The 25,999-nt window shown below is 45.9% G+C and overlaps 1 protein-coding gene across 6 annotated transcripts in view; it reads right to left on the bottom strand.

Moving 5' to 3' along the window:
* LOC146183132 (26S proteasome non-ATPase regulatory subunit 3-like) overlaps nt 1-25,999 on the bottom strand; it is a 178,811-nt gene that overhangs the window by 10,513 nt on the left and 142,299 nt on the right. For 5 of the 6 annotated variants that reach the window (XM_084609024.1, XM_084609029.1, XM_084609025.1 and 2 more), the window contains one exon: nt 5,051-5,528. The exons of the other annotated variant lie outside the window; for it this stretch is intronic. In XM_084609024.1, the coding sequence (XP_084465150.1) occupies nt 5,217-5,528 (312 nt within the window). In that variant the 3' untranslated portion in view covers nt 5,051-5,216. Of the gene's footprint in view, nt 1-5,050; nt 5,529-25,999 lie in introns of those variants that run through there. 6 annotated transcript variants of the gene reach the window in all.

The following is a 25,999-nucleotide window of genomic DNA, read 5'->3' as shown; positions in this document are numbered from 1 at the left end:
GTAGTGTGGATGCATCTATTGTCGAATGCCCTTCCTGGAAACTTTGTACTCACTCACAGAAGGCTGCTCCAATACTTTCCACTACCTTGCAATGAATGGAGAGTAACCTAATTGTATCGAATTAGCCCTGTTGCTATTTTACCCTTCAGGCATGTTCGAGCGCAAGAAGCGCTGCATACACAGCGCTCATCATAACCTAATTTGTAGTGTGGATGCATCTATTGTCGAGTGCCCTTCCTGGAAACTTTGTACTCACTCACAGAAGGCTGCTCCAATACTTTCCACTACCTTGCAATGAATGGAGAGTAACCTAATTGTATCGAATTGGCCCTGTTGCTATTTTACCCTTCAGGCATGTTCGAGCGCAAGAAGCGCTGCATACACAGCGCTGATCATAACCTAATTTGTAGTGTGGATGCATCTATTGTCGAGTGCCCTTCCTGGAAACTTTGTACTCACTCACAGAAGGCTGCTCCAATACTTTCCACTACCTTGCAATGAATGGAGAGTAACCTAATTGCATCGAATTGGCCCTGTTGCTATTTTACCCTTCAGGCATGTTCGAGCGCAAGAAGCGCTGCATACACAGCGCTGATCATAACCTAATTTGTAGTGTGGATGCATCTATTGTCGAATGCCCTTCCTGGAAACTTTGTACTCACTCACAGAAGGCTGCTCCAATACTTTCCACTACCTTGCAATGAATGGAGAGTAACCTAATTGTATCAAATTGGCCCTGTTGCTATTTTACCCTTCAGGCATGTTCGAGCGCAAGAAGCGCTGCATGCACAGCGCTCATCATAACCTAATTTGTAGTGTGGATGCATCTATTGTCGAGTGCCCTTCCTGGAAACTTTGTACTCACTCACAGAAGGCTGCTCCAATACTTTCCACTACCTTGCAATGAATGGAGAGTAACCTAATTGTATCGAATTGGCCCTGTTGCTATTTTACCCTTCAGGCATGTTCGAGCGCAAGAAGCGCTGCATAAACAGCGCTGATCATAACCTAATTTGTAGTGTGGATGCATCTATTGTCGAGTGCCCTTCCTGGAAACTTTGTACTCACTCACAGAAGGCTGCTCCAATACTTTCCACTACCTTGCAATGAATGGAGAGTAACCTAATTGTATCGAATTGGCCCTGTTGCTATTTTACCCTTCAGGCATGTTCGAGCGCAAGAAGCGCGCTGCATACACAGCGCTGATCATAACCTAATTTGTAGTGTGGATGCATCTATTGTCGAATGCCCTTCCTGGAAACTTTGTACTCACTCACAGAAGGCTGCTCCAATACTTTCCACTACCTTGCAATGAATGGAGAGTAACCTAATTGTATCGAATTGGCCCTGTTGCTATTTTACCCTTCAGGCATGTTCGAGCGCAAGAAGCGCTGCATACACAGCGCTCATCATAACCTAATTTGTAGTGTGGATGCATCTATTGTCGAATGCCCTTCCTGGAAACTTTGTACTCACTCACAGAAGGCTGCTCCAATACTTTCCACTACCTTGCAATGAATGGAGAGTAACCTAATTGTATCGAATTGGCCCTGTTGCTATTTTACCCTTCAGGCATGTTCGAGCGCAAGAAGCGCTGCATACACAGCGCTGATCATAACCTAATTTGTAGTGTGGATGCATCTATTGTCGAATGCCCTTCCTGGAAACTTTGTACTCACTCACAGAAGGCTGCTCCAATACTTTCCACTACCTTGCAATGAATGGAGAGTAACCTAATTGTATCGAATTGGCCCTGTTGCTATTTTACCCTTCAGGCATGTTCGAGCGCAAGAAGCGCTGCATACACAGCGCTCATCATAACCTAATTTGTAGTGTGGATGCATCTATTGTCGAATGCCCTTCCTGGAAACTTTGTACTCACTCACAGAAGGCTGCTCCAATACTTTCCACTACCTTGCAATGAATGGAGAGTAACCTAATTGTATCGAATTGGCCCTGTTGCTATTTTACCCTTCAGGCATGTTCGAGCGCAAGAAGCGCTGCATACACAGCGCTCATCATAACCTAATTTGTAGTGTGGATGCATCTATTGTCGAATGCCCTTCCTGGAAACTTTGTACTCACTCACAGAAGGCTGCTCCAATACTTTCCACTACCTTGCAATGAATGGAGAGTAACCTAATTGTATCGAATTGGCCCTGTTGCTATTTTACCCTTCAGGCATGTTCGAGCGCAAGAAGCGCTGCATACACAGCGCTGATCATAACCTAATTTGTAGTGTGGATGCATCTATTGTCGAATGCCCTTCCTGGAAACTTTGTACTCACTCACAGAAGGCTGCTCCAATACTTTCCACTACCTTGCAATGAATGGAGAGTAACCTAATTGTATCGAATTGGCCCTGTTGCTATTTTACCCTTCAGGCATGTTCGAGCGCAAGAAGCGCTGCATACACAGCGCTCATCATAACCTAATTTGTAGTGTGGATGCATCTATTGTCGAATGCCCTTCCTGGTAACTTTGTACTCACTCACAGAAGGCTGCTCCAATACTTTCCACTACCTTGCAATGAATGGAGAGTAACCTAATTGTATCGAATTGGCCCTGTTGCTATTTTACCCTTCAGGCATGTTCGAGCGCAAGAAGCGCTGCATACACAGCGCTCATCATAACCTAATTTGTAGTGTGGATGCATCTATTGTCGAATGCCCTTCCTGGAAACTTTGTACTCACTCACAGAAGGCTGCTCCAATACTTTCCACTACCTTGCAATGAATGGAGAGTAACCTAATTGTATCGAATTGGCCCTGTTGCTATTTTACCCTTCAGGCATGTTCGAGCGCAAGAAGCGCTGCATACACAGCGCTCATCATAACCTAATTTGTAGTGTGGATGCATCTATTGTCGAATGCCCTTCCTGGAAACTTTGTACTCACTCACAGAAGGCTGCTCCAATACTTTCCACTACCTTGCAATGAATGGAGAGTAACCTAATTGTATCGAATTGGCCCTGTTGCTATTTTACCCTTCAGGCATGTTCGAGCGCAAGAAGCGCTGCATACACAGCGCTCATCATAACCTAATTTGTAGTGTGGATGCATCTATTGTCGAATGCCCTTCCTGGAAACTTTGTACTCACTCACAGAAGGCTGCTCCAATACTTTCCACTACCTTGCAATGAATGGAGAGTAACCTAATTGTATCGAATTGGCCCTGTTGCTATTTTACCCTTCAGGCATGTTCGAGCGCAAGAAGCGCTGCATACACAGCGCTCATCATAACCTAATTTGTAGTGTGGATGCATCTATTGTCGAATGCCCTTCCTGGAAACTTTGTACTCACTCACAGAAGGCTGCTCCAATACTTTCCACTACCTTGCAATGAATGGAGAGAAACCTAATTGTATCGAATTGGCCCTGTTGCTATTTTACCCTTCAGGCATGTTCGAGCGCAAGAAGCGCTGCATACACAGCGCTCATCATAACCTAATTTGTAGTGTGGATGCATCTATTGTCGAATGCCCTTCCTGGAAACTTTGTACTCACTCACAGAAGGCTGCTCCAATACTTTCCACTACCTTGCAATGAATGGAGAGTAACCTAATTGTATCGAATTGGCCCTGTTGCTATTTTACCCTTCAGGCATGTTCGAGCGCAAGAAGCGCTGCATACACAGCGCTCATCATAACCTAATTTGTAGTGTGGATGCATCTATTGTCGAATGCCCTTCCTGGAAACTTTGCACTCACTCACAGAAGGCTGCTCCAATACTTTCCACTACCTTGCAATGAATGGAGAGTAACCTAATTGTATCGAATTGGCCCTGTTGCTATTTTACCCTTCAGGCATGTTCGAGCGCAAGAAGCGCTGCATACACAGCGCTCATCATAACCTAATTTGTAGTGTGGATGCATCTATTGTCGAATGCCCTTCCTGGAAACTTTGTACTCACTCACAGAAGGCTGCTCCAATACTTTCCACTACCTTGCAATGAATGGAGAGTAACCTAATTGTATCGAATTGGCCCTGTTGCTATTTTACCCTTCAGGCATGTTCGAGCGCAAGAAGCGCTGCATACACAGCGCTCATCATAACCTAATTTGTAGTGTGGATGCATCTATTGTCGAATGCCCTTCCTGGAAACTTTGTACTCACTCACAGAAGGCTGCTCCAATACTTTCCACTACCTTGCAATGAATGGAGAGTAACCTAATTGCATCGAATTGGCCCTGTTGCTATTTTACCCTTCAGGCATGTTCGAGCGCAAGAAGCGCTGCATACACAGCGCTGATCATAACTGCAAGTCATTCAAAACATCTATCATTAACTAATCCTCAACTGCTGCTTTCCCCTTTCCACTGCTTGCAACGGTTCACTTTCCCTTTATTTGAGGAATATCTGTCTCCGCGGCAGCAGCGCTCGTACTGTTAGAGCAATTATTTCAGCTGAACCGATGTCCACGATGACTGACAACACAATGTTTTATTTTCGCCTTCCTATTTTTTAAAGGAATTTCCGAAAGTGAAATGCCCAGCATGTGTTCTTTTCCCTTTCCCACTTGCCTACGTCTGATGACAAGAGGCCCTACAGTGTAGGGCTCTGCACTTATTTCAAGCATGTGGCTCTTTATTGTGCACCACTATTCTACAAAGCCTTGCATTTAACCTCCATTAAAGCCAGCTGGTTGCCAATAGGATTGCACGGCCCTGTCCTTATGGTCAGCAAGTGAATAGGCATTCCCCAATTGCTTGTCCGTATTCTGTCAGCATTTCACTTCTTTGCCTGCTGTGTGCTTGCAGCATGACAGCCAAACAACTACAAGCACCTTACATTCAGAGTTCCTCATCTGTCTCAGCTTTGGGAAACCCCAGCAGCTTTTGAGAGATGCTAAGCGACCACATTTCTTCCTGCCCCTCAGCTCAATCACTGGCTCAGTAGCAGTGCATCACCACAGAAGAGTGCATGCAGTCCACAGGTGACACAGAATGAAGATCCCCATTCACAGTTTCTAAGCCACTGGCAGAAACGATTAATGAGAAGGGGGAGACACCACCACTACCTTCACTGAGCACTATGTCATACCAGAGAAAGGATGTTAGCAAACTTTATTTTGGCAATAAAAGTGTTCCAACATGTACAAACACACACCACAAAGGCATATGCAATATGCAACAGACTACCCAGCAGCCCTTGCCCTGGTGAGCGAGTTAAACTTGCTGATGTTGCAGCATCACAGACATGAGGATTGCACAGCTCTCAACATGGCACAGTGCAACAACTACCGCACAGTGCAAAAACAAGATCAAAACGGGGGCCAACAACTTTCACCGTGCATGCACGCATGACTTGTGGGGCCATTTTTCTCTCCTCTGCCCCACTGCTGTACCTCACAGCAGGCAGAAACCGATCCTCTCGATGACTGAAGTTGACAAATGACATTTCGGTGCAAAGCAGCAGCGACAACAGTCTTTCATGCACAGCAGAACGGAGCAAAGGAACAGCGCAGAGGACTGCAGCAGCTGTGGGGGTCAGCAGGCCAGTCTTCGCATGATCCGTATGCGGGCAGTTCTGCGCGGTTGCCGGCACAGAGGCAACAGTGCGACCACATGCGGCATCAAAAGAGAACGCTGCACGAGCGGACCCTCACCAATCTGTCCCCCCTCCTTACTTAGTTTGGCAAGGCTTAATGCTCAATTCATAGCCATTCACTGTGCCCACTGTTTTCTTCACATCGACCATGTTTAATGGACACTGACAATGAGGGGCCAGGCAACTGAATTTGAAATAAAGGCTGCATGCACACACAACTCACCATTAAGTGGTGCACTACACTATTCTACTGTATATAACATAAAAGGGACCTTAAACAACTTTCTGTCTCATGAGCCAGTAACTGGTGAAGAGAGGCAGAGGGGTCCAAGGCAAATGAAAACAGTAATGAAAAAAAAAAACAAACAAAAACAAAAACAAAACAAAAAGCAAATGATTCAAAAGCTCTCGCTAAATTACTGTTCCTTCTTTTCCTGTCATATTCAAAGAGCCTAAGCATTTCCCAATGAAAAGCCAAATAGTGAGAAAGGCAAGAATTGCCAAACATCAAGGAACTGTTACTCATAGCTACAAGGCATCGAAAGAAATGGGCAGCGAGTCACACACTTCCAGAACAAAGTGTCCAGTGGGCTGCAAAACGGTGTTCTGCTGGCTACGCATTTCAGACCCCAGACTTGAAGGGACCGCATATGCACCTCCCCCATCCCCCTTCTACTCCCCATGAGTTATGATCTGATTGCTCACACCCTTTGGGCTACACATTATCTGATCATGTATTCTTTGTTTTGTCAGTGTGACTGTGCTGACTTTGCCGGCACTCTTGAAGTGCCATTAGGCTATGCACTGTTCCCATTATGCAGGGCATAGTCAATGGCACAAGCCAGTATTCTCTGAGTGATACTCAGAGCACAAGTTCCTGACTCCTGAGAGTGAATAAATATTATAAGGTTCGATACAAATATGCTTGATATTCCCGTCTTATTAGATTGGCAAAACCCCCAAACCCCAATACCTGTGTGGCCCATACCTTAGTCACAATGTGCACGAGTGCACGAATCGAGTCATCTTGTGTGCCATGCCACCTTTATACCTTCTTGCTGGCGCTCTAGGCATGCATATAATGACAGTGTGAAGTGTCTTGGCATGATGCTAATTCCTGTAGTGTAGATGATTCCGATGCTGATGGTGTGAAACTGAGTAACGAGCTAACCTCTGAAATTCATTTCAACAAACTAGGCAATGTGCCTGGTCGACACACATAACAAGGAATGGGTCAGGGGAAGGTAGTGGAAAGAAGTATGTGTGTGTTGGAGGGAAGTGCAGTAGGAACTCGTGCAATGCACAAAAGTAGCTCCCTTGGGTTCCCTCTAGTTGCACGGAACTCTCGAATTCCATGCAACCCAGTTTGTGAACATCTGATGCAGAGGTTTCACTGACAGAGCAAGCAATTGTGCTTAACTACCGTATAAACTGTAATATAGGCCGAATGGGAATATAGATCGTCCCCCTTACATGAAGTGGAAAAAAAAGAAAAAAGTGGAGGTGCGCATATATTTAAAACATTTGCTGTGTTCCTACATGTCGGAAGATGACCCTTTACTGCTCGCTACCTCCCAGACTGTGTCACCTAGTTCCATCAAGAGTGTTGCTTATGCAGCATTTCTTGAAAGGTTGCATACGAACAACTGATCTTGTCCACGGCACCACACGCTGTTTTCTGAAATGCCAAACTGTCGCCGAGAGAGTGGCTATGTTGCCGTTCGCTTCGGCAAACATCACTGTTTCTGGAAAGCCACTGTAAGCTGTTTCCACATGCCATTATTCATTGCTGAAGAGGCATTTTATACTCTCATAGGTCAAACGAAAGAGCACCCGCGAGCGACGAGTGAATATAAATGCACTTGGGACGGAAAACAATGCAAGCAACTGCAGGATGTCTATACGGTTTTGGCTATCCGTTCACGAGCATTTTGGATTTGGATTTCTGGCTTCCCCTTTGTAGTGGGGTGGTCCGTATGGCAAGTGTCCTAGCCCAATTACGTAGGTGACTTTACAGTCTATAATGCCTTCACGGAGATTTCCCTCCGCAATGCAAGTCGATGCTTTGTTGCTCTCATGGTTGCTTCCACATCCCCAACCACGTCCGCTGTCTCTCCTATCCCCGCATCCCCGGCAGTTGTGACAGCATCGAGCAGTCGTCGAGGCGGGAATCCAAGTGCCTGTTCGAGAGTCATTCCGGCCTGATGCTGTTGTTGGAGCATTGGACAAAACAGGAAAGCGTGTTCTGTGGTCTCTTCTGCTTACTGGCACACTGTGCACATTACGTCTGTTCTGTCCGCATGCTGACCGCCACACTTCACCCACCAAAGCTTTGTCCTCAGCACCCCCAGCAAGCACGTCCCTTGTTGCCAGACTGTGTCTCATATAAGGGTTTCTAGTGCTGAGTGTATAATGTTCGCTAACCGTTAGCCTTTTGCTTCATTTTATTCTAAATGCGGTCTTTTCTCCTTTATACATTAAACCAAGTATCCCTTTACGTCCTGTATAATAGTTTGAAATTGTCACATTTATTTTGCTCTGTGTTACATGGCTTTGACACTTAGTTTATACATTTAATTGATATGACGTTCATACTGAAGTGCCTCAAATAACACTGCTTTGTATCCAGTATTTTGCAAATTTTTTTTTTTTTCCCCTATTTAAAACTTTTTGCTCCACTTTGTATGTATTACTCGTGTGTCCTTCCTGCTATACTCTCCTGCGAGATTGGCAGTATTGTTATAAATATTCAGCTAAAGATCGCTATATAAGGCGAGGGGTGACTTCAGCTTGCTTTTTTTGAGAAAAAATGACCTATATTCCGTTTTACACGGTACCAACCACTGAATGGTGCTGCAGAGAGCTGATAGAGACAGGACTCATACCAGTCACCTGCTGAACCCAAGAATAGATGTTTCCTCGCCCACTCCTACAGCCTAGAGGTGGCGTTGCTAGCGACCGTGCATGCACAGTGGCTACTCGATTTCCGGTATCAGACTAATTCAGAATAATTAAGACTAGTGCGATATTTCAGATCAGTATTTAAACAGTATTTAAACTAAGGCAGAACAAGTACGAGAACACGAGCGAGATGTGAAGCATTCGCCACAGCTGCACTGCTGCCACTCGCAGAGCGCAGGGGCAGGATGGTGCAGTCAGAGGTGCTCGTCATGCTCACTTTCTTGTTGAGAGCTTTCTCTTTCAGTCTTCATGACCGTTGCTGCCCATGAAAATGCTATGAACTTTTCTTCACCTGCTGCAGAGATTCATTTGCAGCATGACCTGCAGCCATGTCGCACTGCCTGGCACCATGAAGTGAGGTGGCGCAGAAATGACAAAAGCATGACCATTGCTCAGACACAGCCCATTATTAGAGAATTAACAGCATAGATCTGCATTCACAGAGTGCCACTGCCGCATGCGCATGTCACCTTAATGACGTCGCATATCACCATGGGCTGATCTACAGCTCAAACGTCTGCTACGCTGCAATCAATCAGTGCATGCAGACTGGTGACGCGCAGAAGCAGGTCACGGTAGTGGGTCAAACTACCGTATAAACGCGTGTAAGGGCCGCCCCCCTATTTCCTGAAGCAAACATAAAAAAGAATTCAGCACAAGGGTCACATGAAACTTTTTATGACCTGCGCGGGAATAGCCTTCAAAATGCAAGCGCACAGAAGCTTCCAGATGACACCCACAGATGGCACTCGAAGTTGCAGGTCATCATCATTACATATTTTTCCTCTGCTGCGAGCTTCCACAATCTATATCGGCATAGGTATCGCCAGCTCCTGCAGTTTCAGCTTTGCGCTTTGAGACTTGCGCAGTCAACTTGACGGATAGGATTAAAGAGCATCTGCACAGTATCCGCACCGACATGGCTGTTATTCCGGGAGGCCTCACCGGCATGCTGCAACTCCTGGACGTCAGCATCAATCGGCCTTTTAAGGTTGAATTTTGAAGGCAGTACTCAGAATGAATGGCAAAAGGCAATTGCGACTAGACGCCAACCGGTGGCTCACGAGGGCACTGCTCGTGACTGTGCTTAGCTGGATTTTGTACGTGTGGAACTCCGTGTTTACGGGCATTATATCCAGTAGTTTTAAGGTGACTGGGATTTCAAAGAGTTTAGACGGGACTGAAGGCAAAGAGTTGTGAGGTGAACGTGCACCAGAGCACATTCACTGACTGGTCTGTTTTTATTTAAAGAAGAAAAAAAATAATTAAAATTTTCTTTTTCGCATGTTGCGTTGGGCCGCACCCTAAAAACTGACCCTAGAATCTGAGGGGAAAAAAAAAACAGTTATGATTTAGCTTGTGGTTAAAACTGGAGTTACGAGATGGCTATCTGCATTGCTACGCTTAGGTTCAGCTTGAAGTAAGAATATAGCTTTTGCACATATAGTGGTTTACTATATGGTTTCAGCTTTATTTATGCCGTTTATTTATGCTTTATTTTAACCACTAAAGTTCAATGAGGCGAAAGCCTCTACCGCGCAGTGGTCCGAAGCCTTCCACTAGGGCACCTCTTTCTCTCCATGTGAACGTGCCTGCACGGCCTAGGGATAACGTGAATGTAAGGGTCTTGGCAGGCTGATTCTGACATAACCGTCCCATATGGAAGAAGAGGCCAGAGTTGGCAGCACCTGCCAAACCTAATTTCAGAAAACCCTACGTCCAGTTAGTGCTCAGCCATGTCAGCTGCAAGCTACCACCTCCCACAACTCCTTGTTCTTCTTTGCTCCTCGGACAGGCACGGTGAAATGGCGAGACTGTGGACAATGTAGCTCTCGCTACAAATACGTGCAGCCTTTACACGCGTTTATATGGTATGCTCCTCTCTACTGTAACTTACAAACAGAATTATCTGAATCTGAGCTAGTTGGTGCATATTAAAGGTGGAACTACAGCCTAACATGAAAACATGCAAAAGGAAGACAACAGGACATGAGGCTGTACTGACAACTCAGCCTCAACAACTCAACAATTCAGTTGTTCAGCCCTGTGTACTGTTGTCTCCCTTGAGAGTGTTTCCATGTTAGGCTGTGGTTTCACCTTTCAGACAGAAGGTGGGGAACAGTGAAACTAGCAATTTTTGAAGCAGATTGTTTTTTTACAGACAAATTATTTTATTATTGCAAAAGCATTACTAACTCCGCGAGACAAAATTTCATTGGTAACTGTTATATTCGAGGTTGACATAGCCATCATACCATGGTCGACCATGGTATGAGTCATCTTTTTATGATGTCGTATGATGCATCACAGCACAGTGGTGGCAAAGCTAGGTAACATGAGGCACGCAGCCGAGCGAGGTCATTACGTCAGGGCAAAGCATGCTACAAGAGAAGCAGATGGCATAGCATCTGGTGAGAGTAATGGCAATGACCCTACAAGGCAAAGTACACTGCAAAGAGGAGAGGCCACGCCCAGAACTGGCATAACGCTTTGCTTTTGGCACTTCTTTCGCCGACATGGAAGACAGACATTCATACCTGCTTTAGCGGCTGCAAGCGCCCAGCCCGGCAACTGTGCACGCGCAGGCGAGGCTTGCAAACACTATAATGAAGCTCATCATACAAAGAGAGCTGCGTTCACAAAAAGTAATGCTTTTGCATTCCCACATGTCAGTAGTTTGGGACTATAGATTCTTCTTAGTCCATGAATTTTTGAGCGTGTTCGATTAATCAGGCCATTTTTCGTCTCCTGCAAAGTCCAAACAAATCATTACTGTAACCCCTATACCTCTGCATGCATTTACCAGAAGGCGTAATGATTGGAGGGCTTCGGTAACTTGACCAAAGGATTAACAAATTCGTTGGAGGCATTCAGGTATCTCTAGAATGCAGTAAGATGAAAGCCCTTATGAAACTCTTTGTACTCACTTGCCACGTTTGACCTCATTTGTTTCTTTTGCACTCATGTGCTTCTTTTGTGTATTAAATACATTTTTTTTTTACGATGTTCATTACCTCGAGGCGTTTTTTTTACTCATTTTGTGAAATCTCACATTGCCTAGACATTTTTTCCACTCCATGTTACGTTATCATATAAGTTTCTTCAATTTTTACCCCAATTCCAGGCCCTTCGGTGATCTTTAGTAATAATTACTTTTATTTAGATTCTTAATTTAATTTGAGCCAAATCTGGCGCTTGTAACTCAACTTTGACATTTTTTGCACTGTTTTGACGTCCAAGCTGTTTTGACGTCCCCTGACTATGTTCATTATCATCATCAGCCTGACTATACCCACTGCAGGGCGAAGGCCTCTCCCATATTTCTCCACTTAACCCGGTTCTGTGCAAGCTGCATCCACTTGACCCCTGCGAACTGCTTAACCTCATCCGCCCACCCAACTTTCTGCCGCCCCCTGCTACGCTTTCCTTCCCTTCCCTAAGCGACCATCGGTTATGCTCTCTTCACACTACATGTCCTGCCCATGTCCATTTCTTCTTCTTAATTTCCGCTAGAATGTCGGTAACTTGAGTTATTTCTCTGACCCACTCTGCACGCTTCCTAACTCTTAATGTTACCCCTACCATTTTTCGTTCCATAGCCCTCTGTGTTGTCCTCAACTTAAGTAGAACTCTCTTGGTTAGCCTCCACGTTTCAGCCCCATAGGTGAGTACAGGCAAGATGCAACTGTTGTATACTTTCCTCTTGAGCGATACCGGTAAGCTGCTAGTCATAATCTGCGAGTGCTTGCCAAATGCGCTCCATCCTAATCTTATGCTTCTTGTTATTTCTTTTTCATGGTCTGGATCTGCGGTTACTACCTGTCCTAAGTAGACATATTCGCCTACTACTTCCAGTACTTCGCTACCTAATGTAAACTGCTGTTCCTTCCCGAGGCTGTTGAACATTACCTTAGTCTTCTGCATATTGATTTTCAAGCCTACCTTTCTGCTTTTCCTGTCTAAGTCATCAATCATTATTTGCAGTTCATCCCCCGAGTTGCTTAACAAGGCAATGTCATCAGCAAATCGCAGATTACTGAGGTATTCTCCATCTACCCTTATCCCTAACTGCTCCCATTCCAAGTCTCTGAATACTTCCTCTAAGCAAGCTGTGAATAGTACTGGGTAGATTGCGTCTCCTTGCCTAACACCTTTCTTTATGGGAATTTTGTTACTTTTTTTATGCAGAACTATGGTTGCTTGCAGCCACTATATCTTCCAGCATTTTCACGTACGGCTCGTCTACCCCTTGATTTCGCAATGCCTGCATCACCGCCGATGTTTCAACTGAGTCAAATGCTTTTTCGTAATCAATGAATGCTATGTATAAGGGCTGGTTATATTCCGAGCCAGCCCTTATACATAGCATATGCAGATTTGGCATTTGTGGCTCTAATTCATAAAATAATTTTTTACAGTCATCAAACTTGGCTTCTAGGTTTATTCTTTCATCCTCTATCTCATACAATAATTCTTTTTCTCCTATCTTTATTCGTTGAAGCACTAGCAGGAGTGGGCACTTCGTGCAAACCAGACGCACATTTCCTACACACACACACACGAGCCTAGAAATGCTTTTACTTAAAAAAAAAAAAAAGTTGAAAATCAGTACAGACAGTTCAGACTGGTTACATGTGGAAACGCAAAAGCAACACCTTTTCAGAGTGCCGCTCTCTTTAAATGCCAAGTCTCATTCTTCCGCTTGCACGCCTCTCCCGCAAGCAGCCACAGTAGATGTGTAAGCTTTGCCTTCCATCTCTGCGAAAGATGCACCAAAGGCAGAGCCCTATACCCCCTTTTGTGGCATCCCTTCTTTGGCAGTGGCACTCTCTCTTATGCAATGCACTAAAGCGCGCTTGTGTTTAAAGGGTAGCTCTTCTCAGACGTGACACCATTTGATCCCCCTGTAGAGTGATTAGCCTTGACACAATGCAGATGCTTCGCCCAGCCACATGCCTCATGTTAAGTAGTGGCTCGACCCCAGACAACAGTGCAATGAGCCACCTTGGTGAGACCATCTCCGCCTCAACAATGGCTGGGGATAGTAATAATTTTTGCATTAAAAATTTACAGACGAAAGATTCACGTGGCAGGCATACACATGTGAGCATTACTTTTCTCAGTAAGTCAGTCAGTTCAGTCGTTCAGTCGTGTCCGACTCTTCGTGACCCTATGGACCATTTCACGCCACGCTTTCCGGTCTCTCACTATCTTCCTAACATCACATAACTTCATCTGCAGTGCCTCGAGGATGCCATCTAACCATCGCGTTCGCTGCCTACCCCTTCTCCGGCGACCGTCAACCTTTCCCAACATCAAATCTTTCTCCAGCGACTCCTCTCTTCTCATCAGATGACAGCGTGCTAAATGATTATGTTATCATATATGAAGAGAAATGACAGAGACGTAATGCTTGCTTCGCAATCATTGATTGTGGCAACTTCGTTTTAGAAAATCTCTGACCAATTGCACAGCTATGAGCCTGCCAACTATCCCATGCCAAGGCATGTTCGTGATTTTTTGCAGCTGCGAGCATTTAGACGGTGTTTTTGAGAAGGTCCCGGGGTGTCAAGATTCCCGTCCCACCCATTCCAAATGAAGCTGGCAGCTCATTTAACTAGTCTGGTCTCATAGCATTGTGCAGCCCGCCAACCAATCGTTACCTGTCAATTAGCACCCACCAGAGGCCGAATTTTTGAGGCTGCGACAGGCGACAGCAACGCCGCCGCACATCTCATGGGCTGCGGAAATGTCTACAGGAAATGTTTGCATGAACTGACAATTAAGGAAACAAAAATTTGTCTCCACAGAGAAGCGAACCACTATACCTCCAATCCCCAGCTGAGAGCGCTATCCCACTACATGCCAAACTTGTGGGAAACAGTTTGCAATCCGCCTTTTGCGCGAGTTTCCTGCGCATGCGCGAAGTCGTAGTGGCGACCGATGGAAACACATTGGACGGCGTCGACGGCGTTTCTCGGTGCCGCCAGTGCACGGGGGCTGGCGGCGCCGGGCGGCACGGTGACCGTCACAGGCTTGGCAAAGCGATGCCAACCGTATCTGCCGCGTACGGTTGCCACTCTCGAGGCGTGCCGGGATGCAAGACGCGGTTCTTCAGGTTTCCTTCGGTGAGCCGCGACCGACGACGTGAAGCTAGAATTAGGGCCACCAAGCGTCAAGATGTGAATGGCCGACCTTAGCAACAGACTGCATACTCTCGACTGTGCGAAAGACACTTCGTTACAGGTGTGTATGCATCTAAAGGTAATGTGCATGATAGTAAGTATCTACTCTAGTTTGTACCAAGCCTGTAACCCACCAGTGATAGCCACAATGAGCATTTGTTGGGCGCTTGTTTTCTATGTGCGACGGACCCTGATGGCGATGTATTTTGTAGTTTGTTTTCTTTATGTGCGAAGGGGCCGGGTAGCGCAGACATCACAGGTGGCTGTGTGCGCTAGACCGTAATATTTAGCATGTTTTATCGCAACTGCCGCCTGACTAAAAAGAAAAAAAAGAAGGGCGTTTGTTGTGATATGTGCCGCCGTTCATGAGCCAAGTGGTTGAGCTGGTGATGAGGCTCGCGAACGGCAGTGCATTAAAACGCCGTATTCTTTTTTTCTTGCTAGTCAGGTGGCAGTTACGATAAAACATGCTAAATATTACGGCCTAGCGTACACAGCCGCCTAGGATATCTAAGCTACCTAGCCCTTTCGCACATAAAGAAACTACAAAATACATCGCCATCAGGCCCCGGCGCAACTAAAGCAAACACACCGAAGAAATCCTCATTGCAGCTATCACAGGTGTGTTACAGGCTCGGTGCAAACTCCAGTAGGTACTGTTCATCATGCATATTTCCTTTAGATGCATACATACCTGCAGTATCTGTGTTTTTGCCTCTCGGAGCATATGACGCACTTCACACTCTTGCACGACGCACAGTATCATTTTTTTTACTTTACAGGCTCCCCTTTATGCTCGCCAAAGCATTCGGATTTTGTTACTTCGGTGTACGCAATCAGATGCACTTCGTTAGGGAGCTTGATAATCGTCGTCTTTGTCCAACCGTTTGCAACGGCAAGGAAACCGCCCGGCACAAATGAGTCTCCTTCACTTGCGCAGTGCATGCTCTGCACATAAAACAGCATTGGTTCCTGACCGAGATGCGCATCCGATATGTAGGAGATGCACATGTGTCACCAAGTCGTCGATTCCGCAGAAATCGCGGCGGAGACAGAAAGGTTGTGGATCCTTTCACAACAGAATGACCATTCTCTCTGCACCGAGAACCTTTTCACCACTGAGACCACATCCATCCTGGCCTCTGGGGGCAGAAACCGGCTACAGCACTGAATCATCCATTGCCAGAAAAATGCCGCGTGTGTCCTGCAGGTGTGCATTCCGGCCGGGACAATGCCCTTTTCAGGGAGTGTGTATAAGTGTCTCTCTGCCGAGCTTCGTAGATGAAATCCTATAGCTGCACGCTTGTAGATGACGCAAGGAGGAAGCGACGCCCATTGCACCATGCCGGCGCCGCCGTGACCGCATTGTGCTCGGTAACTCAAGACACCCCGCGCATATGCGCCGCTCGTAAGTCGCAGAAGACGATTCCACCTAGCTCTGCAGCATCAACAAACAGCTGGCTGCTTTGCCCTTTGAGATCCCTCTCTCTCTCTGCCTCCGCGTTCTCCTGTCTGCCGAGAACCTGCACGCTGAGAGCATCTCATTCTGTCACGTCGAACGCGGCCCGCGCTACACGCTCTTAAAATACGAAGATAGTATATGCGTGTTATGAGTGGATTGTGAAAACTCTAACATTCCCCCATACTGCGTGAACATGATATACTGTAATCACTCTCATTACTTTCCGCCCCGAGGCCAAAAAAAAGAGGGGAGCTTTCGCTTTCTACCTGCGTTGCCGTGGCCATTTCGTATGATGCGTTTTCGCGTCGTCTGTTACACTGCCGTCCAATGTGTTTCTCACCCGCTCCCGCATGATGGCGCCACATCCTCCCGCAAAAGGCGGATTCTCCTTATCTAGTATGAGAATAATAGTAGCAATGACAATGCAGTCAGTGAAAATGGTAACAATGATAGTGGCAATGGTGAATTTAGTTGATAGCAGTGATAGTCATGATGATGGCGGTGGGGATGGCAATGACAATGCAATTAGTGAAAACAGTCGTGTGAAGTGGCTTTTACCATTTCTGCTCTCACGTCTAGATTAGAGCAATCATGCATTCCCGTAGCTTTTCGAGGCTCCAAGGTTTATAACAGTTGATGTCACTAACACTGAAAGACAATTTTTTGACATGTTCAAACACCCCAACGTTAAAAGCTGTGCCAGCCTGTAGCAATGGCAGCTGTCAGCTGACGCTTTCGCTGGTCATCCAAACACAGCTGCGTGCTGCTTCCCAGTGCCAAATGGTGGGTCGCTGGTTTGACTCCACCAAAAGTCATTGGTTACGTGTCTGTCCGGTCCTTCTCACATGCGTGCCTGTGGTAGGTTGTATGGCATCACAAAACCACACGTCGTGGCTGAATTTTAAAGCACTGCCAACTTGGGCAGCATATACAGTGAAAGCTCGTTAATTCGAACCTCAACAATTTGAATTTTCAGACAATTCAAACTATATCACTTGGTCCGGCCAAGCCCCATAGAGATCTGTGATGAAAAAGCCTGTTAATTGGAACGCGAGTCTGTTCCGCTATGAATAATTCGAATTACGCTCCGCCGCATCTGGGCGGCTTGGCACGCAGCACGTGGCAAAAAAAAAAAAAAAAGAAAAAGAAACACAAGACATCTCCACGAAAGAGCGGCACGTCCAAAACAGGAACAGAAGATGGAACCAGGTAAAACCATGGAAGAGTGGATAAAGCCTAAATAGCACCATGACTGGTGTGGCGGCCAGCGGCGCTGGAGGGTAGGGGTTGGCGGCCACAGTGGTGACTGCCTACTCTCTCTTCCTGTTCCGCGCAACCTCCGAGACTCGCATCTAAATACTTGTTAATTAGAACCCTGTTAAATTGTAAATATGGATAAGTACTGTCAGCACAGTCCCAGCGAACGGCCATGAAAGGCTATGACTTCGGACGGGCATTACAAATTATGCAGGAAAAACTTTTTTTTTTTGCGAGAGTCTTCAATGGAAGCACGCGGTCAGCCGTGATCATGACGCTGGCTTTTTAGACGCTGTGATGTTATCTATCCCTTCGCAGCATCTTGGCACACTGTCAAGAAATGAGTTGTGGACCATGAAGGCGCGAAACGGAGGGACGCGCTAATGACTGACGCCTTTTTTTTTCTTTTTTTTTTTTTTCAAATTCTTAGGCAAACATCAGGGATGGGTGGGTTCATTATGCGAGTGAGTTCGTTACGCAAGTAAATACTTGGTACATTCACCGTAATGGAAATGGTTCTTGTCAGTTTTTTCGAGGCCATTCGATAATTCGACCCCCCCCCCCCCTTCCCTGTCCCGTGAAGTTTGAATTAACGAGCTTTTCACTGTATCGTATGATATGTCGGCCATGGTATGCATCTGATTGAAATCAAGCAAAAGAATGAAAACTAGAAAGAATGAAATTAGAACTAACCATACTAGTGCATGATAATTCACGTTTACTTGCTAAATAAACAGCTGTAACTTGTTTTAGCTGTCTTATCAACGTTGTGCAAAGCCAGTGTGCATCCCCATTCGCTGCGCTTGCACTGTTCTTCGAGCACACTAAAACTGTGCACTTGTCACCAGTTTTTCACAGTCAGCGTGATGAAGGTTCACAGCGTTTTTAGTATCTACTCTAGTTTGTACCAAGCCTGTAACCCACCAGTGATAGCCACAATGAGCATTTGTTGGGCGCTTGTTTTCTATGTGCGACGGAGCCTGATGGCGATGTATTTTGTAGTTTGTTTTCTTCCAATCCAAATAACCGAGGTTTTATCGCCCTCCATGTTGGTTACAGCTTCCAGTCCCGAGTGCATTCATGAATTTTATTTTACCACTCATTTTGAATGCATGCACTTACATATGATGTTACATATGATACATATGTAACATCATATGTACTTCCTCGCAACATCATCAAGTAACATCATACTTTCCTCGCTCAAGAGGAAAGTATACAACAGTTGCATCTTGCCTGTACTCACCTATGGGGCTGAAACGTGGAGGCTAACCAAGAGAGTTCTACTTAAGTTGAGGACAACCCAGAGGGCTATGGAACGAAAAATGGTAGGGGTAACATTAAGAGATAGAAAGCATGCAGAGTGGGTCAGAGAAATAACTCAAGTTACCGACATTCTAGTAGAAATTAAGAAGAAGAAATGGGCATGGGCAGGACATGTAGTGCGAAGAGAGGATAACCGATGGTCGCTGAGGGTAAAAAACTGGATTCTAAGGGAAGGAAAGCGTAGCAGGGGGCGGCAGAAAGTTAGGTGGGCGGATGAGATTAAGAAGTTTGCAGGGGTCAAGTGGATGCAGCTAGCACAGAACCGGGTTAAGTGGAGAAATATGGGAGAGGCCTTCGCCCTGCAGTGGGTATAATCAGGATGATGATGATGATGATATGGCACAGAGTCAGCCTAGTTTTGTTTATTTCAGCAGGAAAAATCTACTTACTACTATGAAGAGAAAAAAGGAGGCTACTACAGTTATCTAATTTTTCTGAAATATTTTTTCAACGCTGGACAGATATTGACATCAATATTCTAAGCTATTTTTTCTTTATATTTGTACTTAATTTTAATATTCGCATGCCTGTAGGAACTTCTAGTTGGTTATGTTTTTTACCCCATTCAAGCTTGCCAAAAGGAAGCTTTAAGTTGAATCTATCCTTTCCTCTGGGGCCAGCTGTAACAAGTGCAACGTATATTTTTGGGATCATTAGCTCTCTTCACTAATTCCCTCCATTTTTTGCGGTGACACCATGCACTTAATATTGGCGCCTGCAACTGCTCGTTCGCACAACTGCACAGGAAGGCTGACACGAGTGAACACTATCGGATTCATGTTACATATTCAAAACATGAGAGGCAAACCTGTAGGTGTGCTGAACTGAACACAACTGAAGTGATGGCTTGTACATGCCACAAAGACAGACATGAAAGGCTGACCCTGACAAGCGGGCCCGATGTGTTTACAGAGCGTCAAAGACGTCAATGCGCTAGTCTCAAATCTCTGACTTTGTGCCAGATTAGGAAGGCAGAGGCTCAACGTGTTTGAAAACGCAGCATTTTAAGACATGCGTCCCCCACATCGACCTCCTCAATGCCTCGGGTGGCACTGAATCAAACAGAAGGCGGTGACAATCCCACACCGTGCACTCAACTTCCCTTAGGCACAAAACCGACTAAAGTGGGAACCTCTACAGTTGAAAGGCGTTTCAATGAGCTCCCATCAGCAACCAAGAGAATGCATTTCTATCTCGCACATCGCACTGAACGCACCATCCCGGTACTCCCCACTGCAGATGCTCTTGAGAAAACGCCTGCCCAGGGACACAAGGACAACACTTTCGCTGCACACCGAGCTTTTTGCAAGCTCCTAAAAATAAAATACAAGTGTGTCCCGAACCGGAATATTTATCTACTGAACCATGACACACAGACACGGTCTCTTTTTCAAGCAGAATCTCCACGCCAAGCTAGATTCTCTTCCAGCTGGATACCACGAAAACCTATTTTTACGTGGAAACGAGGTCCAGGGTTTGAATCGAGCTTCCTTTATACGTAGTGCACGCAATGCCCCAGCAACAAATGTTTCGACAAACATCAACAGGGCTACGCAATCAGCTCCTTCAATTCAGCATAAAAATTGCAAGCATGTTGCCTTTAGAGTCCTCGAGTTAATCTAGAGCTGTGCCATGCTAGAAAGCTTGGGGGTTGAGGGGTGGGCAGATTTCAGGTTTTCCTGGCACTGCCCTCCTCCAGAACCCAGGCTAGGCTGTTGCTATCTTTGTGTGCAACCGAGAGCTCTTCCAATCCATGAGCTGCATGCACAAATGCAAGTGGTGGTGAAAAGTCCACTCTAGCACTGGCTGTAGCAGCAGCACTGGGTGAATCACAACTTTTGAAGTGAAAGCTTCCCTACGCCACCTCAGGTCAATGTCAGCATGGGCTTTCATTTTACCTTAAAGAAGCAGGAGGCCAAAGTGGGTTCAGGTGTCCACAGAAAAATGTGACAGATAATGTGCCTATCCTTCCCTATAAACCAACATACAATGTCAGCGTGGGCTAACCATTGACCTTCAAGGAGCCACAGGAGAAAGTGTGGCTATAAATATAATGTGCTTTCCTTTCCCAAAAAACATCCTGCTGCTTCACCTTGAAAAAGGTGATGTGACCTTCACCTCATTAAGTGTAAGTGTCTACCTTAATGTATAGTGCACCTTCTTTTCCCAAAAACCTAGCTTATAAAAAGAATATATGCTGCACTGCAGTGGTTAAAATGTCTGACTACTGTTCCGGAGTATTCGAGTTCTAACACGACCGCTGGAAGCTGCGTTTTGACGGAGGGCAACAAAGAGGCTTTCGTGTGGTGTGTAATGTCAGAGCACATTAAAAATCCCCAGGTAGTCTAAATTACTCTGTAGCCCACCACTATGGCTCCTCTTTTCACTCCCTCCTTCCTTCTTTCTCTTACGGTGCAGTTCAGGTTTCCAAAGCAGTGTGAAAGATAGAGCCTTTCCATTCCTGTATTTCTAAAATACGAAAAAAAAAAAAGTGGAAAGGCAGTATTAATGGGGATATCAAGGCTACTCTCACAGCTTTCATTTGTATCACTAGAATCAAGCCATGTTTAAACTGTAACATTTCCTTTCCCCTCAGCAAACCGTGATGGTTTCCAAGAGTTCCATGTGATTGATCTCTGACGCATACTTTTACTGCAGTGTCATCAGTGTGGCTCTGGGCAAAAATGCCAGGCCTATGTATGTGAAACCTTCACCCTCCTAATTAGGGGCCCACTCACTCCACAAGCACCATCCACTCATAACTGACCCACCCTCGGAATGAACTCCACCCGCTAATGGCCAACGCAGCAGCAGAATGAAAAAGTGGTGGCTAAAAGGAGTGTGTTGTGTTTGATGGCACATGAGTAGCTCAGGCTATCATGCGCCAAGCACAAGATTATAACTTGTGTTAGTTGTGTATACAATACTTATTACAGTTTCTTTCAAACATTCGGCATTTTTAAAAAGAATTCAAAAACACAGTGCAAAAATTCTAGAGGGAACTTTGGACCACTAAAGTGCGATGAGGCAAAAGCCATGTGATGGATCGTAGCCCTCCACTATGGCACCTCTATCTACCTCTGTCCTTTTACTCCCATCTTCCTTCCTTTACAGCATGGTACATGTGTCCGCAGAGAATTGTGACAGATACTGCACTTTTTCTATCCTGTAAATCGATTTCAAATGCCGCTGATACCTGCTGTACGAACGCCTCCGAGACATCTGGGTCTGCTTCTGTTTGCTGTGTGGTGCAGCATTTGAAGAAGCGCCAAATGAAAGGTGTCGCACTGTCACCTAGATTGGATGCCCAACGGGGTCAGCTTCGTATACAGTCGACGACAAGATTTTTCAGACTCTCAACGGACCACAAAAATGTCCGAAAAAACAAATGTGCACAAAAAAAAGCTCAATTTATTGCCTCTTATTGACTCTGAGGCCGGAAAAAGTCATGAATGCTTTCTGCACCCCGCTCCGCTTCCGTGCTAACAGGTCCGCCTGAACTTCGCTTGCACCAGCTCAGCTTGTGTCGGCTGCGCTGCTGCAAGTGAGTCATCGTCGTCGCTCTCAGACACCACAAGCACTTGACGAATAATATCTGCATCTGTGAGCCCAGCGGACAGTTCCAACTTATGGTACACGTCTATGAACTCTGAAAGCAAGATGGTCGATGGAATTTCGACACCAGCAGTGTGAAGGTCGTGAATGAGCTGCTCACTGCCTGACAGCTGCTCGACCACGCTCTCCTCGTCCAGGCAGCCGACTCGTCATTCAGCACAAATCCCGCGTGACGGAAGCAATTGCACAGCGTTGTGGGTGCTACAGATTTCAACGCATTGGCGAGCATACTAAGTGCTCCAAACAAATCGACAGAGTAGGTTTTCCCACTGTCGAGGCACACCACAACCACCAACCACTGGATCACAACACAGACTCCGTTGAGTGACTTCTCGCTACCGCTTTGCACGGAAAAAAAAAAAATCTCCTTATAAAATTCGGAAACAGTTTTTTGAAGAACTTAAACCGATTCAATTAAATGCGAGCCACAGTAGCGACACAACATAGTTCTCGCATCAGCACGACCACGGCTAGGCCTAATCACTCCGCTCGGCAACGCACGTGAAACACACGACGAACACACAGAGGAACAGGCAGTCAAAGCGATCACGCTAAATGAAAAAAAAAAAGCACTCCGGCGGCGAGCAGCGACAACAGCGACGTTGTCCCGGAAACGGAAGCTGCTAGGCAAATAATATAGCCTCTATCCAGCGTCAGTTTAGCTGAGGAGTGGCATGCAAGGCCGGCACCGGTTTCGAGGCTATCGAAGGAAAAAATAAACAAACAAGATGGCGGCGAAACCACTCAAAATGTGTGGCAGTTGGCCCGGCTGACGCCTGGAATGTCCGAAAAATCGATTAGCCCTCCTTATAGTGTCCGAAATTTTGAGCAGCATAATACATTGACTTTATAAGGTATGTCCTGGGGCCGGGAAAAAGTCCGAATAATCAAGCATGTCCGAAAAATCGGTCGTCGACTGTATGCACGAATCGCCTGGTGACGTAATAACCTGTCGTGACAGTACATCGTGTGCCCTTAAAGGAAAGGAAAGGTGCAGTATCTGTCACTCACGAAATCCTGCTATCATCCTCACGGTAGACAAGGGGAATTATGAAGAGCGTTTCACGATCCGGGGCATGGCGCAGTTGGTAAAGCGCTCGACTGGGGATCCAAGGGATGGAGGTTTGATTCCCGGTGGAAACAAGGTTTATTTTATTTTTAATTATCTCCCTCGAAAGTGGGACAGCCTCTGCTGACAATGATGAGGCATTAAAGGCTTCCACCAAAAAGTCAGCTGCCCTTGGGAAGCCATCTACCCATCCTCTAACCACTTTAGCCCGCCTGTCACGCATTAGAAAAATTCTGCAACACAAATGAGGCCTTGCTTCGAAGTAAATGCATTTGTTAGTTTTGAAGGCATGAATTATTTCCTTGGTCCTTTTATGCATCCCTGCATTCAAATTTTCGCTAGCCTTTGCAATATTGTTTGGCACTGAGGGCCTCGAACAAAGTATATCGTCTGACCCACTGCGCACTTCTAGCCACCAAACCAGCAAAAAGGTGGAATTACCGAGCGGCTAGCAGCTTCAAGGGCAACGAGCCAATGCTACCGAAGGAGTTTTTAAGTATGCCAAAAAACATCAGGGTTGCACATTGGGCAGAGTATCCTAAAGTGAACACTGCAGACACTGTTGGTTGTTGGCATATTGCACACACGATGACAGAACCAGAGAAATTCGGTCCAGCGAATGATTTGAGCAGAACGCGTGTGGACCTGACACACTGATCTGGCACACTGTTGTTGCCCGAGACAAGCAGAAAAATGTGGCGGCATGACCAGGAATGTGTTGCAATTTATGGAGACTTTTCTAGAAACTTCTCTCAGCTTCTCATCCATCGTCTCATTCAGTATGTGCTGAAAGCATGGCTCTCTGCTGTTCAGCATTTTTGTCGCAAGCACCTTTATCTCTCTGCGAAAAATCTGGAACCCAGGGTTTAATGCCGGAACGAAAACTGGTTGGCTGGTTCATATGGTCTAGCGTCCTGAAGCGGCACAAAGCTACGAGGGATGTCCATGTGGATGACTGTAGAAATTTAACCACTTGAGATTTTTTAACGTGCCCTGACATCACACAGAGCATATGATCACCTAGCTTTTCGCCTCCAACAAAAAGTAGCTGCTGCGTCGGGATTTTATCCCACGTCCCTCAGTTCCGCAGTTCCCTAACCACTGAGCCACCACGGCAGGTTTGAGTGCGGACTGTGACAGATTTTGAGGCAGTTAAGTATTTGCAACACGATTGCGGTGTGTGTGTGTGAAAAGAAGAAATCTACTAACCTTTGTTAAAGATATACAGGTTGGTGGGCACGCACATGAATTTTAATGATGTATGGACCATACAGGAGGGATAGTGAGTTCATATTGAAAAGGCTATAGTGCCATGTTGTGTGTCTCCTGTTGTCATCCTATTCATAGAGTAAACTCCTTTTCCAGTGATGTTCTCACTTCACTGCTCAGCTCCAGCAATGCCTGTGTCCCAAAAGTTTGTTACAATGATGTTTGATTCACAGGATTTAACATCTCAGAGTAGTATCCCAGAGTGACCCCGAATATAAGGGGTGGAGAGCTTCACATAATTTAAAGCACCCAGGAGCTCTTAAATGTGCGCCAACAATGTGCAGTACACAGGTGCCCCCCCCCTGAAATGAAATATGGGCACTGCAGCCAGGGTAGAACCAGAGTCCCCAAGCTCAGCAGCCGAGTACCCCAACCACTAAACATGGCAGCAGGTAGTTGAGCACAATATGAAGCCCTCAAAGGCATTCCTGCCATTGTAAGGTTGAAAAGCTCACACATTTATAGAAAAGAAGAGTACAAATGGGCACGGCCGCATATGCTTTGCGAAATTCCAACCTTGGTTATGGACATTTGACTGCCAAGCCTAAGGACATGGGTTTAATCCAACCTTACTTCAATGCGGCAGCAAAATGGTAGGTGTAGTTACTGTATATTGCCGCGAATAAGTCGACCTTTTTTTTTTAAATGTCCTTCCAAAAGTTGGAGGGTCGACTTATAACCGGGGTCGACGTATATGCGGAGTCTTAAAGTCAGCTTATATGCGAGGTCAAAAGTAATTTCGACCAAGTCGCGGATAATATCACGCCCCGTGCGCTTCCATAAAAGTTGTCAGACACAATGCAAAAGTAATCTGCTTTAAAAAAAAAAAAAAAAAAAAAAAGTTAATCGAGATTTGCACCAAAGGTTTGTTTTAATGCGATAACTTGTTATCGACAAACCGTGGGCGTTCCATGAAAAAATAAAACGGCCAAAGCCGGGCGGGCTTGCAATGTTTGATACAAATGAGACAGCTACAAATCCAATCCAATCCAAAATGACCACGCGCGACCAGTCACATGAGCCGAGAAGCAGTTTCACGTGTTGTGCAACGTTGTGTGCATTTCACCATTTCTTCTCGTCGCACCGCCTGGACTCTAGCCGATGTGACAGCTAACAGCGGTGTATGTGGTTTGTGTCACTCGACGGATGCCTTGCAAGATGCCGCCGCAACCTCGGCAACAGTACAACGCTGCTTTCAAGAGGAAAGTCATCCTCTACGTCGAGTCTGAAAACAACGTCGAAGCAAGGCGGAAGTTCGACGTCTCGGAAAAGTGCTTGAGAGGCTGGAGAAAACAAAGAAGTAAGC

Source organism: Amblyomma maculatum, chromosome 7 (assembly GCF_055883805.1).
Source record: "Amblyomma maculatum isolate TAMU_Amacu chromosome 7, ASM5588380v1, whole genome shotgun sequence".
In the NCBI taxonomy this organism is placed as follows: Eukaryota; Metazoa; Arthropoda; class Arachnida; order Ixodida; family Ixodidae; genus Amblyomma; species Amblyomma maculatum.
This window is presented reverse-complemented; position numbering and strand designations above follow the sequence as displayed.